Source organism: Pleurodeles waltl, chromosome 9 (genome assembly GCF_031143425.1).
Source record: "Pleurodeles waltl isolate 20211129_DDA chromosome 9, aPleWal1.hap1.20221129, whole genome shotgun sequence".
Classification (NCBI taxonomy): Eukaryota; Metazoa; Chordata; class Amphibia; order Caudata; family Salamandridae; genus Pleurodeles; species Pleurodeles waltl.
Window position 1 is genome coordinate 1,137,914,002 of NC_090448.1, and position 19,742 is coordinate 1,137,933,743.

The 19,742-nt window shown below is 44.0% G+C and overlaps 1 protein-coding gene across 1 annotated transcript in view; it reads right to left on the bottom strand.

The window, feature by feature from the left end:
* Nucleotides 1-19,742, bottom strand: part of FNTB (farnesyltransferase, CAAX box, subunit beta) — a 113,731-nt gene that overhangs the window by 25,451 nt on the left and 68,538 nt on the right. Inside the window, exons 7-10 of the mRNA XM_069208902.1 lie at nt 17,117-17,200; nt 14,291-14,377; nt 5,875-6,004; nt 646-778 (exon numbers count right to left, since the gene is read on the bottom strand). Coding sequence (XP_069065003.1) covers nt 646-778; nt 5,875-6,004; nt 14,291-14,377; nt 17,117-17,200 — 434 coding nt within the window. The remainder of the gene's footprint in view (nt 1-645; nt 779-5,874; nt 6,005-14,290; nt 14,378-17,116; nt 17,201-19,742) is intronic.

Consider the following 19,742-nt stretch of genomic DNA (forward strand, 5'->3'; position numbering starts at 1 on the left):
CAGTGCACCAGCAGTACATTACATGAGCACATGGGGTTTGTCACATCAATGACTGTTACATCGGCCTCACCAGCTCTGGGAATTCTGCTTACATCACGTAACAGCGAAGCACACACTACACTTATAATGAGAGAATCCAGTGGGACCGGTTGGTTCTACAGGAACGTCAGAGACTATAGCAACTGGCAATTTGCACCCCTCTAATGTTCTTCTAAAACAATTAGCCAAGCCTGATCCACATATCTCCAGGATGTTCAAACTCAGAATCCTCATGGATCCAACACACCCATTTTGGATACCAGAGCATGCTGCAATTTGTACAATCACTTCCATGTCACCTTTTTCACAAAGGCAGTGCACACAATAATGTAAATAACAGCAGTACTTATTTAGTTTTGATTGTAAAGCGTGAACAACAACTAAGGTGGTTACAGAATCGGGCTCTATCTCAAAGACCTTGTGGAGACCGGTTCGAATGAATGAAGGAATGGGAGATCTAGTTTAACACAAATCCGAGGGTACACTGTGTACCACACTGGTGCTAATTAAGGAAAACGGTAACAAGGAAACCATGTTAGGCAAAGCAGCTAAGAAGATGAACAGCAGTAACATCAAAAAATAATTTCTAGACCATTGAATGCTCACCTTCAGCATTGAGTGTTCTCTGTATAAGCGGCAGCAACCCTGCTTGCCAGAATGAATAACACCCATCCACCAGCTTGTTACAGCGACCCTGAAATCCACCCTCAAATCGCATTTGCCTGCCAGTAACCCACCGCTGAAGAAAAACAGAAAAGAATGTGATTAAAACGGATTAAGTGACCAGTATATACGTTTGGGACTCAAACAGCTATAAGAGAAATAAGTAAATAAAAGATTATTCAGAATGTGCACACTAAAACACTACTTATTTAACAACTGTAATGGGAAATAAATGTAGATTAATTAAAAAAAGACATACACCAACTGCAACTTCGTAGGGAAGGAAACCTTTCACGCCAAATTAAAGTGTTCACACCTCAGTCCTTAAGCTAGATACTGAATCTCAGAATCAAGGCATAATCAGACAACTTACTAAAACACCTTCTTATGAAATTCAAATAATTAATTACACCCCTATCAGATTCAAAACTGATGCCGGCTAACCGAAGGATTACACAACATTCAGAACCAATGGTGACCTGGTATACATGGCAAAGAGAAATTCATGATGAACATTGTAGTAACTGATTCTCGTAAGTTATCTGTGGAAAGAAACAAACTTGTACCACTATGTTATTATTTTGCTTGGGGTCTAAGGCCAAAGACATTTTTAGGCATTTCTGAAAGCTTTAACTTGGACAGAGAAAAACTGATTCAACGGTGTAGAGATCCATTTTACAAACACATTTTAAATCTAAACTTTACAGTGTACAAATTAGAGATCATGGGGAATTGTAAAAGCGGATCAGTTTGTGGCAACTTTCAGAAAGCTTCACTGTTCTTGTAATTTTCTGATTCTTCTGGGGGTTTGCCTGACTAAATAACGGCACATAGACCAAGAATAGGAAGATTCAGAAGAGTATGTATGGTTGATAGGAGAGAGTCAAAGTTGCATGAGGTTATTTGCACTATAAATGCTATTTAGCAGTCAGCAAAATAAGTTGTCACTTCAGAGAAGAGAGTTAAAAGGGAAGTGAAAGAGTGAGTGTGTTGTAGGGGTGGGCTGCATTGAAGATAATGGGGGGAAAATACATTGTTTAAAAAGAAAATCTTAAAAGTGCGGTAATAGCCAATGTTAAGGACCAAGTGAGAAGACAACAGGATCCACAGGAGCCACTGTGCAGAGATACTTGGGGTACCTGACCTCTTGCAGCAACCAACACTTGTTTGGAGTGCAAACTGGACTCCAACGCCAAAACCAAAGACCGTTGATGGACATCAGCAACGCAGAGGACATCACAGATAGTGATCTATCTGTCCTGTTTTGTCCCCTTCTTGCAGGACCACCCAAGAACCGTAGGCACCTTGATGCAGGAACACCAGACAACCAAAGCCCACAGCACCCAAACTCCATGGCCCGGGTCTAAGACAACTGACGGTGTTCCCATGCTCCCAGGTCCCCCACCGACCGAGCACCCATTGGAAGCTCCAGTGCTGGTCCCCAACTCCCCCTTTGCAGCCTTTTTCCAGGTGGCCCCCTCTGTGCCAACCGTGCTGTGAGCAAGGCACCAAACCCATCCAGCACCTCTGCACCCTTAAGGGGAAGTAAAACTGTACTGCTAGTTTTTCTAGTGACTTTGCCCCCCCCCCCCCTCCCTCAGGACCCTACAACCTCAAAGTGGACCCCCGAGAACTGACTGCAAGGACTCCTTAGCAGTAAGAGAACTTTTTCCTAAAAAAGTCCTTTACCGCGTAAAAGCACATTTGAGTGAACTTGTTACTTGCAAAAATCGATACACTGCAACAGAACTTAAATTATTTGAAATTTTTCTGGTGTGGAACATTCTATAAAAGTACCTATATTTTTTCTAAACATTGGTCTTGAGTTTCTTCTCGGGTGTGTGTCTCAAATGTTTGACTCTGCGTGTTCAACAAATGCTTAGCACTACCCTCTCATAATCCTAAAACTGCTTGCCCACACTACCACAAAAGAGAGCATTTCGGAATATTTTTGTAACCCCTGTAAACCACTAGGGGTTGCCTGGACTATCTGCATAGAATAGCCAGCTTCCTACAGCTCCTACATGTGTTCCCCATGCTCAAAGAAATTAATCTATCAGACGTTACTGCTGAAAAGGGACTGCTTGGATAAGGTTCTCTATATTGCACTACTACGAAACAGACTGTTTCACTATTATTGACATGCAGAGTTTGACATCCCAACTCTTCGCTATCGGGAACCATTGCTTTAAACACTTCTGGAGAGGTCTTGCATTCGGGACAAGGGAAATGCAGAAGACATGGACTGTAGTAGAGAAATTACTCAGTGGATTATACATTTGCCTCTATTACTGGTTTTGGGATCCTCTTCCATACATGTTGCACAATGCAGGCCTCATTTGTTGCTGCTCATTACCGAGTTGCCCTATGCATGCATCACAACACTTTGTGATGGTTGTGCAGGGTTATTGGTGCACCTGCCCTGCATTGGCTTCATTATTATGTATTCGAATTACAGGCCTAAGGTGGCACGGGGACTCTTCATACAGGTAGCATATCCCCGTGCATGGTAAAGCTCCTTTACATGGTCTTGGCCTACAGTCAATAGGAGATTACATTTCCCCTAGAATGATGGCACTCTACCAAAAAACAAACACTTTGGTTTGCATTGCGTGTAGCACTGCTCCAAGATAAGAATTTAAATAAAAAAAGTCACAGACTTCTGGATGATGATCTGTAGACCTAGACTGAGTCACATCTTTGTAGCTCAAAAGTTTAGTTCAAATCTGAGAGTCTTTATTAACCAATTGCTTAGATAAGGGTTGTTAAGCGTACCAGCAGGACTCACTCGCCGTGACATATACATGAGGGAAGCAGCAACGGCTTGAACACCAATCTTGCATTGAGTACAGACCCCTACATTTACTCCCTCTGCCTAAGGGAATGGTTCTCGTGGCAGGGAACTTTAATGGTTGATCTGTGGAGGCAGCTGGAGCCTCTCTATGTTCTAGGGCAGAGAGGTGGAGGGGGGATGGGGGGGGGGGGGGGGGAGGGAGAAGTTGGGAGAGTTGCCCAACGTTGTGGCATCACAAACAGGTGGGACTTTCTAGTCTTTAACCCAATCCATCATGGCCACCATTTCCAAAGGCTTGGGCACAGGGAAATGGCGGCATTACTGTAGTTTCAGTTTTCCCCTCAGGTCAGGGACTAGTATTCAAACCCTGCAAAAGCACTACCCGGTGCAATGCAATGCTTCCGGATATTTTCTGCCTTGCTGGTTTCCACGCCTACCCTTTTTTTGTTTGTTTGTTAGTTGGTCACCATTACCTTGTTCCCAATCTGCCTGCTTGCCGTTCTACGGGTGTACTGGTGTTGTTGGCAACTCCTTGGAGGATTTTTTTTCTGCCACTGCCTTTTTCCGCCTTTTAGCGGTTTTCATAGGTGGCACCTTCCAGGTTTCTGGTCCAGTTGACTGGCTGGCAAAGAAGGGTCTGCAGGAGATCGCTCCATCATCAAGTGAAGAACTTTCTGACTAAAGAATTATCTAGTATGCCCAGCATTAGACGGGTAAGCCAATGTTCACTGATTGTGAATGTGGGCTGCTACTAAGGCTATGCGTTCTGAACAGGTTTGAGGTGCAGATTTCAGAAAAAAAGGAAGCACTGCCTATTGGTAGTATGATGTTCCTACTTCAAACCTCAGGTGCATCCAGTGCTTCTTTATTATAGTACTGTGGAAGTAGGCATCTTGCAAAACTCAGCGCACAATCATTCCCTGTGCATGATTTGAGAAAAAAATATGATAAACGGCTAGCATATGAATGTTTCCCTTTTGATTTACTTTTTGACCATGCGTAGATCCAATACTGGTCTGAATTCAGTCTTCTGGTCTTATTTACTTGGCCTTGTTTCTGTACCAGAAAATATCTTGATTAGAGTGTAGCCATGTTTTACAATAGTCTGCACCACATAGTTTGTGTTATTTTTCCACTCTTCCAAGTATAAAGATACTCAACTAGAGCAGCGAATGGAGAGGCGGGCTATCAAGAAGTAACTTATGGCATTTAGAAGGAAGACACCATGAGGTGTGGGCAGGCTGTATTTGAGACTTTTTTTTTTTAGTCTCCTCACAGAACGTGGTTTCTCTGGCACTCCTTGCGATGGCACCTGCAAGAGGATTGAACCCTCCAAGGATAGTACAGGTTGTCCACGTGTTTGTATTGAGATTTAGTTAGACATGTGGGCAGGAATTGGGGGGTAGAGGCTGCAATATAGTTTTATGATGGGGTTTTCGAAATTATGTTCTCACTTCAGAAACTCTTGCCTTCAATATGCTTTTGGAAGGTTCTCTGCAACAACTGGATACGCTGGACTCTAACGTTTTCTATTTATTTGTGGAGGACAGACAGTGTTCTGAGTGTTCTCATGCAGTGGGGATTATTCTGATGTTTATGACTATCCTAGAAGATCCTACGATGTAAAAGTGGACAGTCCCCCCCCCCCCCCATCCTTTTACTAACTGCAATACAAATAGCACGTACCACAATCATCATTTATTTTCAAATTATAGTTGTATGAATATTTATAATCAACTTCATTCACCGAATATACACCACTTCGCTGGTAAACGCCCTTTCATTATGTATGGATTTAATTAATGGCTACCAAGCATGTAGGTACATGTACAAAATATATATATACATCACAGTTCAGTTGCACTGCTGTTAAACGGATACCATTTCTTTAGTCACTGCAAGAACAAAGAAATTATATTTAAAAAGTTCAAACAATATGTAGAACAAACAGTGATCCCACCTGATTTCAAACACTTGTTCTATCAATGACAGAATTGAGTAAGAAAGGAACATTTTATACCAGGGAGCTGAAGAATAGTAGTGCATTTGTTTTACAGAGTTACAACACTACAAAAGTGGAGACACAAGCACTATATACAAAATAAATTAAATCCCTTTACTGTAATTAGAGACTAAAAAAGGGTAAAATTTGAGCAGGCAAGGAGATACTGGCTCCCGGCAGTGGAGTTCAGGGTTGCATAGAGAAGAAAGCTATAGACAAAGGTTTAAAAGAGAATAGTGTTGCAGTCCTGAGAGCAATACCGGTTTGTAGGCTTGAGCACAAATACCAATGAGCACGCTCCATAAACGTTCTGGTATTGCAGCCGTAACAATAGTTATGTTTAAAAAAAAAACCCATATAATCCAAATACACATACCAGCAAACATTTAAGATCCAATAGTCGTTCTTTCTTTAGGATGACGAGTGCTGCAAATCCGCAGAATGTGTAACCACCGTGTGCTTCCATTCCGGGGACACCTCCTATTCCACCTTCCCAGTTTTGGCACCTTGTTTAAAGAACAGGTTATAACACAGAATTAGTATCTGCACTTTGGACTACAAACTGGCTACACTGATATAATGAAAACATCACAGAAAAGTCAGAAAAAGAAATAAAGTTATCTTAACATATCAAGCGTTGTTGCTCATTAATTCCTAATTTCTCAGGAGTAATGCAGTCCCCTGCTATTCCCCCCCACCCCCAGAAAATGTAGTTTCCAATTAATTTTTCCCCACAAGGCTGTGCAATTTTAGTAGGAAAGAATGTCGTCCAAAACAAGTTCATGTCTTACTCTTACTATCATGAAACTCACAAAGAGATACAGTAGGTCACGTGTAACTATTAAAACCGGTAGGTAACGTATAACTAAGAAAAAGATCCATAACTTGTCTCCTAGGAAATCCTTCTTTTTTATTTTTATTTTTTAGGACAAAAGCCCTCACCCACCCTGAGGTGGCCATGCTTCATCATCGGGCTCCTCCTTACGCCATGAAATCAGATTCAGTTGTGTAGGCTACAGCTTCCTTGCCTAGACATTAAAGAGAAGGCAACGGAAGGAGCTCTTTAGAGTGTTTTTATGGGGCAAGTGATGTCCCTTTGAGAGCTAGGTGTGGCTGGGGTACATGCGCAGAGTGCAAAGTGATTGTGTCAAAAGAAAAAAAAGAAAACAAGTTAAATAAAACTACATTATGTGGACCAATAATTTTATTGAGTGTCCCTAATAGGCAGGTTAAAACTCAGGGGAATAAAAAACCTATAACCCAATATCCAGGTCAACATGTTTTTGCCCAGGGGTAACGTGGTCAAGATGGCAACAAGTAAGGCACGTAACCCGAAGCTTCGTGGCGCTCAGCCTCATGGTAATAATCCTGTGCACCCCCACTCCTCCGGGGAGCCCAGGAATGCATGCCCCAGACTAATCAGACAAGTTTCAGGTGCGGGGCAGGCCTTAATTCACCCCTCTTGGCTGTACCGGCGTATGAATCCATGCGTCTAGGAGATGGCACATAATCTTGCTGCCATCTACCTCTTTGGCAGGCACTGACTATCAACCACAATTTACAGCCTGTTCCCATAAAGTGAGGTGCCAACACAGCCCCGTCTCCTACGCGAAGCAGGTACGACATCACCTGGGCCCCTCCTGGGAGGCAAAACCCACGGCATCCACTCTATTGATACTTGGGCAACCTGAACTGAAACTATGAGTTGTCCACAGCCACGGACACGGCTGGGGCATATGGATAACTGACTGTACATTCTGACAAGGAGTATACATACTACAGCATAAATTCATTGTCGTTTGTTTCAGGGAAAATCTTATCTGGCGTAAAGGACATATAAAGTGTTGAACAAAGACTCCTTCACTTAAGATCACCATATGTGCGGGTATCGCTAGTGCTTTCCAGAGTGAATATACTGAAGGGACCTGGGCACCAGCAGACACCGCACAGGCAGGGAACGACACTTATTGGGCTCCCCATGACCCACCTGTGTCTGCAAACTGCTGTTCTCCCACATCCCACGTCTCAGGGGACCTGTCCTTGCGGATATTAACCGGATGAGCTCTCTCCCGGAGGTGGCAAGATCGTTCTCACGCTGCTGTGCAGGAAGCATTGAAGTGGTAGTCTGCACAGGGGTTGACATCTAACCCCTGGATCAGCATAGCGGACTGAAACCATATTTGGGCCTAGACATTCAACAGTTTACCTTCTGCTTAAGGCCTGCAGCAAGTGCCACACTTGACATGGGGCGCACAAAGAAAGATAGATCTTGGTTCAGACTTGTGGAATGCGGGGGGAACAGATGAAAGAAGGCGAAGTGGATGCCTCTAATGAATACCTGACAAATAAGTTAGTGAAGCACACCCGCAGGTTTGATCAACTATTATCTGCAGTTCTTGATATGAAGTCCACAATGGGTTCCAAGATCGATGCACTACACATAGACATACGCGAGGACCACAAGAAATTAAAAGAACGAGTAGACAACACAGGATCGTTGCTGGCATCCCTGCACCCCTCTGTTTTGGATGCTGGAAAACAACTACAAGCCCTACAAGATTAAGTCAGTTCCCTTCAGAAACGGTAAAAGACAGAGAGGGTAGGTCAAGGCGCAATAATGTATAAATAGTAGGCCTCCCTGACAATGTTGAAGGTCCAAGCATGGAACTTTACCTGGAAGACTGGTTCACCAACACCATCCTCAAGGGCAAACAGTCAATGTTTTTCTCAGTTGAACAAGCTCACAGAGTCCCAGGCAGGCCCCCTCTTTCAGGTGCTCCTCCCCACCCAGGGTTAGCCTGCCTTTTTAACTAAAGAGACAAAGACCATAGACTGCACGTTTTGCAAACCAGGTGCCCATGGATGATTTATAATTCTCAGGTGAACATTTATTCTGACTTCACTATGAAAGTCAGAATAAATTACAATTTCCCACCACTCTCAGGATCATCTATTACGATGCTACCACTATTTGTGCCAGACCTGAAGACACTTAGAACTGGCTGGAGCGCAAAGGCATCTCATCCACCCCTAGAGGGGGAAAGAAGCATCTGTTGAATGGTCTGTGCAATGCAGACCTCGTCCCAACAGACGTGTCATTGGCCCATCTGTGGAACAGGCGGCGAAAGACAATGCGCAAGTTCTCGCTAAGGTAGAGCAGGGGGTAGCGACACTTCCACACACAGAATCGGACAGCATTGTTGAGGGGCTTCTGAAGGCACCTGAATTATTAGATCGATACATTATTGGGAGGAGGCCGAGTAGTTACCCTTCAAACAGTTACAAACGTGGTATAAGTAGCTGAATATTACCTGTGGTTGACCCTCTTCATTATCTCTTGTATGTCTACAGGGGGTGCGATTCACAAGACAAGAAGCTCATAAGATGGCTAGGGGTGGCGGATTCGTCTAGATAACCTTTCGGACCACTAAACACATACATTACACTCCCACCCCCTTTCAGAACATTGCAGAGACTCTACACTAGACTGGTGGCTTTAACCAAGTTGTTTTTCTTGCACCACAGTGCGAATGGCTGGGCGCCAGTTGGAGGACCGTCCTGGGAATGGGAGTTGGTGAATTCTTTGCAGGTTTGAATGGTTTGCTGTTTATTGTAAAGTGACAGTAACAGATGTGACAGAATAGGAATGGGTGGGGGCAAGGCAAAGGACATGCACGGGGTGCAGACGCATAACCAAGCAAAGTACTATAAGATCAATGACTACTACTAATAGGTCACAAGGGTCGCCAATCCTAGTAGTATCATGGAATGTGCGTGAGTTAGCCAGTTACAAAAAAAGATACCAAGTTTATGAATACCTACGTAGGCGCAACATCCAGATAGCGTTAATACGAGAAACACCACTCATGGCCCCAGCATTACAAGCTATGAGTAAACGTTGGAGGGGTACACTAGTTGGGACCACATATTCCAGCTACTCTAGAGAAGTATTAATATGGTGGTGGTACTACACACCAAAATAGAATCATAAGGGAGATAAGCAATACTGGAGGGATTTCTGGATGGACCCCTTTGGCATTGTTTTCACTCTGTGCCCCAAATAGTAACCAAGCACCTATCCTGCAATCCTTAACCGCAGTGCTCCTACAAAATGCCTTGGTCCCTTGCTATTGGGGTGGTGATTTTAATTGCATTCCAGACTCAGATCTTGACCGGTCCCATCCGCCAATTCCGGGGGCTTAATCCATTGTTCACACATCATTTACAGAGATAGATCACTAACAACCAAGTTACAGATGCAAGGCGCAGACTACACCCCGATGTCGGGGAATACTCGTACTATTCAAGCCTTCATGATCTGCATACTAGAACAGATCTCTTCTATTGCACTACTGATGCGCTTATGAAGGTTACGAGGTCAGAATATCTTGGGAGAACTATATCAGATCACTGCCCTCTGCAAATGCAGCTGTGTTGGGGGCGGTCTCACCCCTGTATCGCCACCTGGCCCCTCCCTGCAAATGCGTTATATGATTCAGCATTTTGCAATGACCGAACAGACACTAACACAGTACTTTCAGGAAAATGCTAACACAGCTTCAAAAACTGGTACCTAATGGGACACAATCACAGCAATTCTCCGCGGGCAAGTGACTAAAACGGTATATGGGGTCAAATTAACTCTTTGTAAAGAACTTCAAAAACTAAAAACAGACATTAGGAACTAGGAAAAATGTATAACCGTTGACCAGACTGTTGCCACCTCATTAGACCAGTCCGAACACAAATACACGGCAACCTTGGAGAAACTGAGCTCCTTTGACTATACGGAATGCCTGGCCAGACAACACAAAGAGGGAGATAAAGCTGGTAGACTGATCCCAGACCACAACAATTCGAGAGATAGCAGGATTACTGCTCAATACACAGGAAGATATAAACGCTGCCTTCAAAATCTGTTATTCCAATCTGATTGCAGCCCCACCGCAAATGGATCATACAGCAATAACCTCCTTCCTGGGGAAGTTAAATCTCCCACAGATACAAGCCTCCTAAGGGCAGTCTTGGAAGCTCCCCTCACAGAACACAAAATCACTGAAGCAATCACACAGATGGCGCGTGGTAAGAAACCTGGCGCAGACAGCTAGCCGGTAGAGTTTTATTTCACCTTCCAATCTCAGCTGGTCCCTCCCCACCCCCATCTCCTTAAGCTCTACATAGAAGCTTACACAGTGGGCCAGCTGCCACCCGCCCTACAGGAGGCAGTGGAGGTGCTCCCTAAACCAGACAGGTACCCACTGTTATTAAGGTCCTACTGCCCACTTTCACTGTTAACTACAGATTAAAAAATCCTTGGTAAAGTATTAGCCAACTGTCTGATTCCCATAGTACAACACGTAATTCATCCCAACCAAAACTTGTTCATACCTGCCAGGAATAGGTTTTTAAACCTTCGTCATGTGATCTCGCTGATGGATTGGGCACAAGCCATGGATACCCAACCCTGGGTTGCTTTCCTTGACATTGAGAAGGAATTTGACACCCTATGGTAGCAATATCTCAAGGCAGTTCTTCGCATATTAGGAATCAGACCAAGATTCTTGAAATGGATAGCATTATTATATAATTCACCACTAGCCCGAGTGAAAAGTGGTTAAATTATATCAGATCCATTTATTATTGAATATGGCACACGTCAGGGCAGTCCGATGTCCCCGATCATCTTTGCACTGGCCATGGAGCCCCTGGCGTGTGCACTTTCAGAACGAGACTCCTCATTGGGGACCCTGTGCAGGGAATCACTGGCACATATTATCAATTTACGCAGACAATGCCCTTGTATACCTTCAAGATGATAATGCAGTGATCTTGCACCTAATGGCACTGCTGGAGCGCTTTGGAGACGCCTCTGTGGTTTGATTAGGAGAAATCTCAGTCTTTCCCGCTCACATCTCTAGCAACAGAATTCGTATACATATCTCACCCCCTCCCAACTCTCCCTCCCCCATGGAAGGTAATATGGGCGGGGTAATAGCAAGGGCACAAGCCTCCTTCCCCTTCTGGATGGCCTTACCGCTCTCCCCTATTGGATGCGTTGCTACATCTAAGATGCTACTCCTCCCTAAATTACTGTATTTTTTCTCAGCCCTCCCTATTCTAGTGCCCAAAAGAATATTTCAAGACCTACGCTCACTGCTAATTGCCCTAATATGGGGCAAAGATAGAATACGTGCGACGCTTGCCAAAATATAGGGTTTGGTTGCACCAAACTATGAATACTGTTATGCAGCCGCACAACTTCAGTGGCCTACTCGCTGGGTAGCAAACCACAACTTAACCAAATTGGGTTTACTCGACCATACCATTGCCTTACGCTGCAGAATTAGCACTGTGGGTGATGCCAGATTGCGTTGAACTTGACTCCCGATTAGAGGCACATAGTTGGAAGGAATCCGGACTTACAACATATGGAGACCTCTTCAATGATAAAATAATCTGCATATTTGATAGGTTAGAGGCGGACTATGGCATATCCCCATGCTCCTTCTTAATTTATGCTGCATTGACAAGACACCTTTACAAAACCTGGCACAGAACACATGACGAACTGGACTCCTTGAAGCCCCTTCAGGTAGTGTTGTCCCATGGAGCTAGTCAACATGCTATCACATGGTTGTACACAGCAATATGTGAGAACCTCACTACGTGCTTACGGGGACAAAGTCTTGGACACAATACTTACGGACAAACAATGGGCACAGTGTCTGGCACTGCCGAAAATTGTCTCCATATACGCATGCTTTAAATATACACAATTTATTTCCATCATACATACCTCATGCCTCCAAAACTGTCCCACCTGTACCCAGGGTCCTCGAGCTCATGTTCCCGAAGCCAGGATACTGAGGCTGATTTTGCACATATGGTTTTAGGTATGTCCAAGGCTTCTTACCCCCTACTGGGAGGGGATGGCGGTCCTCCTCTATGAGGCCTCACACCTCTATCAACAGAACGACAGGCGTTGCCACACACCATGCTCCTCTGGTTCTGTGATTCAACCTTGCACTTCCTATTAGGGTCACAACCTGATCAACAACCAGTAAACCACTAAATACATTTGTAGATTTAGCTCTGGTCTTGGCGAAGCGCAGAACAGCTATGCATTGGAAATCAAACTGCTGCCCCACCAATGCGTAGTGGTTACTAGATCTGCAAAATAACATGCTATCTGAACAGGAGGTTCTAAAATGTGTTGCCCTGGGGCACCAAACCCAAACTAATCCACCTAACTGGCAGAAATACTTGTAAGTGGCGGAGGCCAAAATAGTCACTATGCAACACTAATTTGTCATTGTTCAGTAAACAGAAATTGAAGATGATGTCCCTCGTGAGCTGACCTCTCATGAGAACGTCCCTCACTCTGATATGATTTAATAAGTTGTAATATAGGCACTGACCTGAAAGGGCTGCACGGTGGAGCTGACCCCCTCACCCCCTCCCCCAAACCTTCTTTCTAATGGGGGGATGGGGGGGGGGGGGATATCTGTACATCCAAATGTTTACCAGCTGAAACTGTTCTTATTACTCTGATATTCTTGATTACAATATGATTTGTATTATACATTATAAGGCTTCAAGTAACGAGGGCATGATACCCGAAATACTCACCATGTCCATAGCTACAGTAATAACATTTAGGTATCGTATTAATGCACATTAATGATGATACCAAATGTAACTGTCATGCTTGCTCTCTGATTCGTTGATATTTAAGGTGCAAAAAAAAAAAAAACGTTTCTGCCCAGTCTAAGAACCTCTCATGGGTTTATGGGCATTCATCAGGACAGTTAACAATAGTTGTCACTCTGCCAATACACGTGGAAATGAAGTGAGAAAGGAGTATGCTTTCATACTTAGAAAATCCATCAACATGGCACTCAAAGCACATAGGTCCACTGTCACCAGTAACTACAGAAAGAGTTATAGGATACAATTATTTCATGAATCAAGAACAACCAGTAACTCACAAGCCAAAAACAGTGGTCATATCTCGTGTGAGTAGTACATCCACGTTGTGAATTGCCACTTGTTTGCGCCAAAAAAAAGTGTGCGATTGCTCACCCGCTACCAATTAGAGTACTAGGCTTCAACTCGAACCCAAGTTGCCAAATATGAACTGGGCTAAAGAGACTGAGGCACAGGTTCAGGAAAATAACTAGAAAGGAAGATAAGTTGTATCAGCCCAACTTTTAAAATCTGCATTTGAGAATCAACATTTGAAAATCAAGAGACTGCCCAAGGTGAAAGTTCAGATAACCATCAAAGAGTCATGGATCTTTTCCTTAGTTATACATGACCTACTGTTTTTCTTAGTTACACGTGACCTACTGTGTGATCCATTGTTGTTTTCAGGACCTGATGCTGGTTTAGATCAATAATCTTCCCCAGACTCTCTTGTGGCTATAGCTGTACTTACTATCATCATACTGTAGGTTGAACAACATATTCAATCACCAATAGCTAATGACCACTAAACTTTGGTTTATTAAAGTGGGAATAGAAAATATACTAAAGAGATACAGGTGTCTTAATTTGTCATTGGTATTGTATTACTTATGAAGTAACCCCTGGTTGCAGTCAAGCAGCTATATGTGGGACATGACTGAATGTTCCCCTACTTGGCATATGTTTTGATACATTAAAGATTATTCATCTCATGACCTCAGAACTGTTTTAGATCTAGACACAGTGGAAACTGTTACGTCACGGTGGCCTTTAATGCCCACGTGGCACAAATAACAAATATACTCCAAACCCCATAGTTACCTTACCTCAAAATCCACTCGGGCGTGCCTTCAAATAACGTAGGTGTAATGATATTCGTTAATGAAGCCACAGATGCAGCACAATAAGCACTCCTAACAGTAATAAAAAAAAATAGACAAATCAAAATTCACGTACTTCTTTTTTTTAACCCTAATATTACTTAATGAAGTCACGGACAATTTAAAAAGGCACATAGCCAATACAGTGGGTGAGCTAAACCAAAACAAAACAGTTTTAGTAAGAAGCCAAGTGTGATTTAGATACAGGAGATGAGAAACTATTAGAATTATTTCACTTTACACTCTGGTAAATGTCACAATCGGCGCTTATAACAGGACCATGGACCAGTATTTTTTTTTTTTAGCTTGTCCAGACAAGTTAATGAGTGGAACAGAAGAAGGTCAATAATACAAATGAACCTAGAAAATAATCCAAAGATGTCAGTCATGGACATTTTGCCCATCAGTTCTAACTGGCCTAAAGCAAAGTGGGGGAGAGATCATTCAATCTGCCCGCAATTCTGTTCCCCTCAGCTAAAACCGATAAAAACGTGTGACAAACCAACCCGCAGAAGCTTAGACTTTCACAGATGTTATGTAAAACAGAAGGATGTAGTCTAGGTAAATTCTCATGCAGGTTAGGGAATAATTTATGGGAACTCATTAATCCACAAAGGAGTCTTTATATAGCACTGTGCAAATTTCTGTATTCTTATAACGCCTTTAAATATTGGGTTAGAAAAATATAATCCACGGTGAGCCAGAAAGTAACAAGCATTTATCACTCCAGGCCAAGCAATAAAGCTTTTGGATTTGTGAAACATCACACCTTGCTCTTCTTGGCTGTCCTCAGCATCAAATGGCTAGCACAAACATACCCATCTCACAATAAAGATAGTACAACAAAAACATGTAAACATTTTTAAACATTTAAATTCATCAGATCTGTTTTCAGACAGTCACAGGGCTCCTAGAATGTCAATACAAAATGGTGCATTTTGTCATTCAACATTTCAGTAGAGGCCCCTCTTGGTTCTTCACGATTCACAACCTCTTGATTTTCGTATTTGTTTGCTGTTATATTATGAAAACATTGGGTAAAAGGGCTGGTTCAAAGAAGGCCACATTATTCAAAGTAAGGGAGACTGATACCGATATCCTCTTTAAAAACAGTGGTGGGATTCATTTTTATGCATAAGCTGAATGAATGCAATAGTCCTGGTGAGACAGAGTGAAGATGCTCAACTTGTAGGGCGAGTACCTCTACTAGGTAGCCCTCCAACTATTGGAAGATGCTGACAAGTTTTCAATAATCTGACCAACAAAAATTGTTATTCGATAGCCAGGCATCATAGATTTCAGTACGTTTCTGAGCAGGGCACCCACAAATCTTGCCAAACGCCCTACAACCAGAATTCACAAATCTATGGGGGGTCATTATGACTCCGGTGGTGAGTGGTACTGTGGCAGCAATATCACCAACAGGCTAGCGGTACCTACCACCACATTATGAGAATGGCGGGTTGGCTGCAGCCAACCCACCACTTCTCAACTCATACCACCATTGCAGTATCAGTCACCGGGCTGGAGACTTCAATCTCCAGCCCAGCAGCCGGCATAGTACCACTGGCACCATTATGAGCCGGCCTACTGCCATGGTTTTCGTGGCGTTAGCAATGCCACAAAAACCATGGCGGTAGGCCCTACTGGTGAAAGGGAATTCCTTCCCTGTCACCAGTAGGTGGCTCCCCCACCTCCCAACACACACCTGACGCCCCCCGTCATCCCCCAAATATGCACACCAACACGCAAACCCCCTGATATTCAAATACACCCACCCACCCCTGATCCAAACACACACACACCCACCCACCCACCCTCACCCCCTCCGATTCACAAACACACCCACCACACCCCCTCCGATTCACAAACACCCCCCATACACGCACAGACACCCACACGCACACACCTATTCACTATCACTGGCATACACACATTCATACAGGCATACTCACAGAAATTCTTTCACACACACTGACATGCAGACATGCACTCACTTCACTATTCATACATGCGTTCACACATGCATACAATCACGCAAACACCACAGCACACACACACACACAGACGCATTCACACAAGCACTCCCCAACCCCTCCTCTGTCGGACGTCTGACTTACCTTGTCCGGCGAGGAGGTAGTTCGGCAGGGAACGGGAAGGGGCACTGCTACCACCAGCAGCGCCCCACCAGCAGAACACCACCAGGTCGTATTTCTGGTTAAAATACAGCTGGCGGCGTTCTACTGGTGTGACGGTGCAGGTGGTAGCAGCGTCAGATTACCACAGTCCGCTGGACTGAATACTGCCGGATTTCTGCCCTTATTGTGGCGGAAGTCATGCAGTGCTCATAATATGGCAGACAGATGGTAACCACTGTGGTGGTACGTTTGCACCCATCACGAAGGCGGTGGGCAGTTTTTAACACCAATGTTATAATGAGGGCCTATGTGTACATCCAGACACGTATGCACATACAGAAAAGGAAGAAAATGCAGTTAAAGCATGCAAGTACATTCTAGGGTTCAATATGTGCATGTGTTTACGAACATGAAATGGGATTTTCTGCCCACAACACTTAAGTGCACAGTCACAGATAATTGCAACGATAGCTACAGCATTGGCTGAGTATATTACAAAAGCAGCTAACCAACAAATACACGAAGCTGGGGGGAAAAGCTGAGATTCTGAAAATGCACTCGCATCATCATAAACGTTAGACAACTTTAACTGGTACATCACTGGTATGTGTGAAAATATATAGTTGCAACTAACCGGACATCAACTTCACCACCGATGTGCATGAGAAAGGAGCCATCTGGTTGTTTCAGAGCAAATAAGAACTCCAAAAGCTTTTCCCTGAAAAACAGAAAAATAACACATTTAGGGCCATATGTACGGACACATTTTCCCATAGACACAGAATGGGTAAAATCCTTTGGTACATCTGGCCCCTAGAGTCTAGAGGAAGAACAACTTATACAATACCAAGGATGGGCCAGGACTCACACACACACACACACACACCTTCTGCAAATAGATACAGACTTTAGATCTCAAACCATTTTGGTGCATAATCATGACGAGGAGGCTAAGCACACTTGTTCTCCTACAACTGAGCATGAAGGTAGAACCGGTTGCTGTGGAGAGAAGAGGAAAACGGTTCATCTTGATACCCAAATATGATGCGACTTCATCTAGCAATCCGTCAATTTAGGAATTATTCACCATTCCATCTACTCTTATGTGAGTATTCCAATCCCCACAAACTGATCGACTACACATTTTTATACCAACAGGACATTGCTGTAGAAAATTAACACTATGTTTTACCTGCACTCTTAAGACTCCTCAGGACTACAATGCCTAGTTTCAATCGCTGGAAGTACTTCTCCGGCCAAGAGAGATTATATAAAGTCATTCCTCTGGAGGAAGCAAGTGTCAGAGTCTCACTCATTTAGAGCTGGGAGGAAATGTGAATTAGAGTCAGAGCCCTCCTCTCTGCCCCCATTTGGGCTTAAAGGGGGGTGAAGGAGGACATATCCTTGTTCAAACAGGATTGGTTCCCTGCATAGCTTGGTTAAGCATTAACACCTTCTCCGGTATTCCTTTACAGCACGTTGGAGGGTATTTGTTCTGCCTCAGAACACACAAAAATCATGCATGGGTGCAGTGGACCATTTGCAAAATGGTTCAAGAGCCAGTGCTGGGATCTGCGGTCTAGAGAAGCACACCATGTGCGCCTCTCCTTTTCCAAGAATGACTACTGTCACTTCATCAGGAAGAGAAGAGCTGGCAGTAATGGCAGCACTAGGTTACAGTAAGAGGCCTTGTTACTGCTTATACCTTTATCTGCGAAGTTGCTTACTGGCCTCTCCTGGTAAAAATGTCTGCCAGTTCCTTTCAACAGATGAGACAGGAAGACACACAATACAGACAGCATACGCCTCAGATTAGGCTTTGTCTCCCTCAAGTGGGACACTTCACAAAAAGGGATGGCATGCCCAAAGGAAAAACAACATTTTCTGTTAAGAGAAAATGTTTTTTTTTTTAAAGGCTGTGAAAGGTTTCCAAGAAGTAACAGCCTGAAAAAACGGCTGTCCTTAGCGCGCCAGGATCGTGTCAGAGGAAGCCGGAAAATAAAAGAACTGGCTCAGTTGCTACCTTCAGGGCAAGATGGGGTAGTGGTTGTATGTTACTCCTTTAAGGAGCAGCTGCAGTTTTCCTAACCTTTCAGGCTTCATCCTATAAGATCACAATGGCCCTATGTACTCTCACCTAAAACAAACATTGGCAAAGCCAATAGGTCACATCAATGCAGGAGCTATTGGCTTTGCCAATACATTTTAGCCATGTTGTACATCTGCATGACTAAAAGTTAGTGGGGTAAAGGAGAGTGGCATGGCATGGAGTGTTATGGAGTGGCGTAAAGTTGTGTAGAGTTCAGTGTCATGAATGGCGTAGAGTGGAGTGGTGTTGAGTGTTGTGGAGTCTCGGTGAATGTCGTCAATTGCAATGGCGTAGAGTTGAGTTGTGTAGATTGGAATATTGTGTTGGAGTAGAGTGGAGTGGCATAGACTGTCATGGAGTAGTGTAGAACAGAGTGGAGCAGCGTAGAGGGTCTTAGAGAGAATGGAGTAGAATAGAGTGGACTGTTGCAGAATGGAGGGGCATAGAGTGGGGTAGTGTAGAAGAGCGGGATGGCATAGTATGGATTGTAGTGTTGTAGGGTTGAGTGGCGTACAGTGAAGTGCCACTGAGTGTCAAAGTGGAGTAGTGGAGTACAGCAGTGTGGAGTAGAATGTTGTAGAATACTGTAGAGTAGAGTAAAGTGTCATGGAGTAGCACTGAGAGAGTTGCGTAGAGCGCTGTAGAGTTGCAGCGCAGAGTGGAGCGGCACAGTTTAATGGATTAGAGCATCTGACTGTAGTATTGTAGATTGTGTGTCAGAGTGGTCTAGACTGAAGTGGTGTAAAGTACAGTGGTGCAGAGTAGATTGGCGTATACTGCAGTGGCGTTGAATGCATTGGTTTTGAGTAAAGTGGTGTAGTCTGCACTGTCAGAGTTAAGTGACGTAGAATGGCAGAGAAGAATGTTGCAGAGTGGATTGTAGTGGTGTAGAGTGCCACAGATCACAGTGGTGTAGAGTGCAGTGGCGTAGAGTAGATTGTTTCAGAATAGAGTGAAATGGCACAGAGTGGGGTAGTGCTGGGTGGAGTACACAGGTGTAGAGTAGTGTAGAATGCAGTGGCATAGAGTGCAGAGGTACAGAATAGATTAGAGTGGTGTGGAGTGATGTACAGTGTAACTGCGCAGAGTGCATTGGTATAGAGTGCAGTAGAGTGACAGAGTTAAGTGGTGCAGAGTGTAGTGGCGCAGAGTGGCGTAGTTGAGTAGTGCA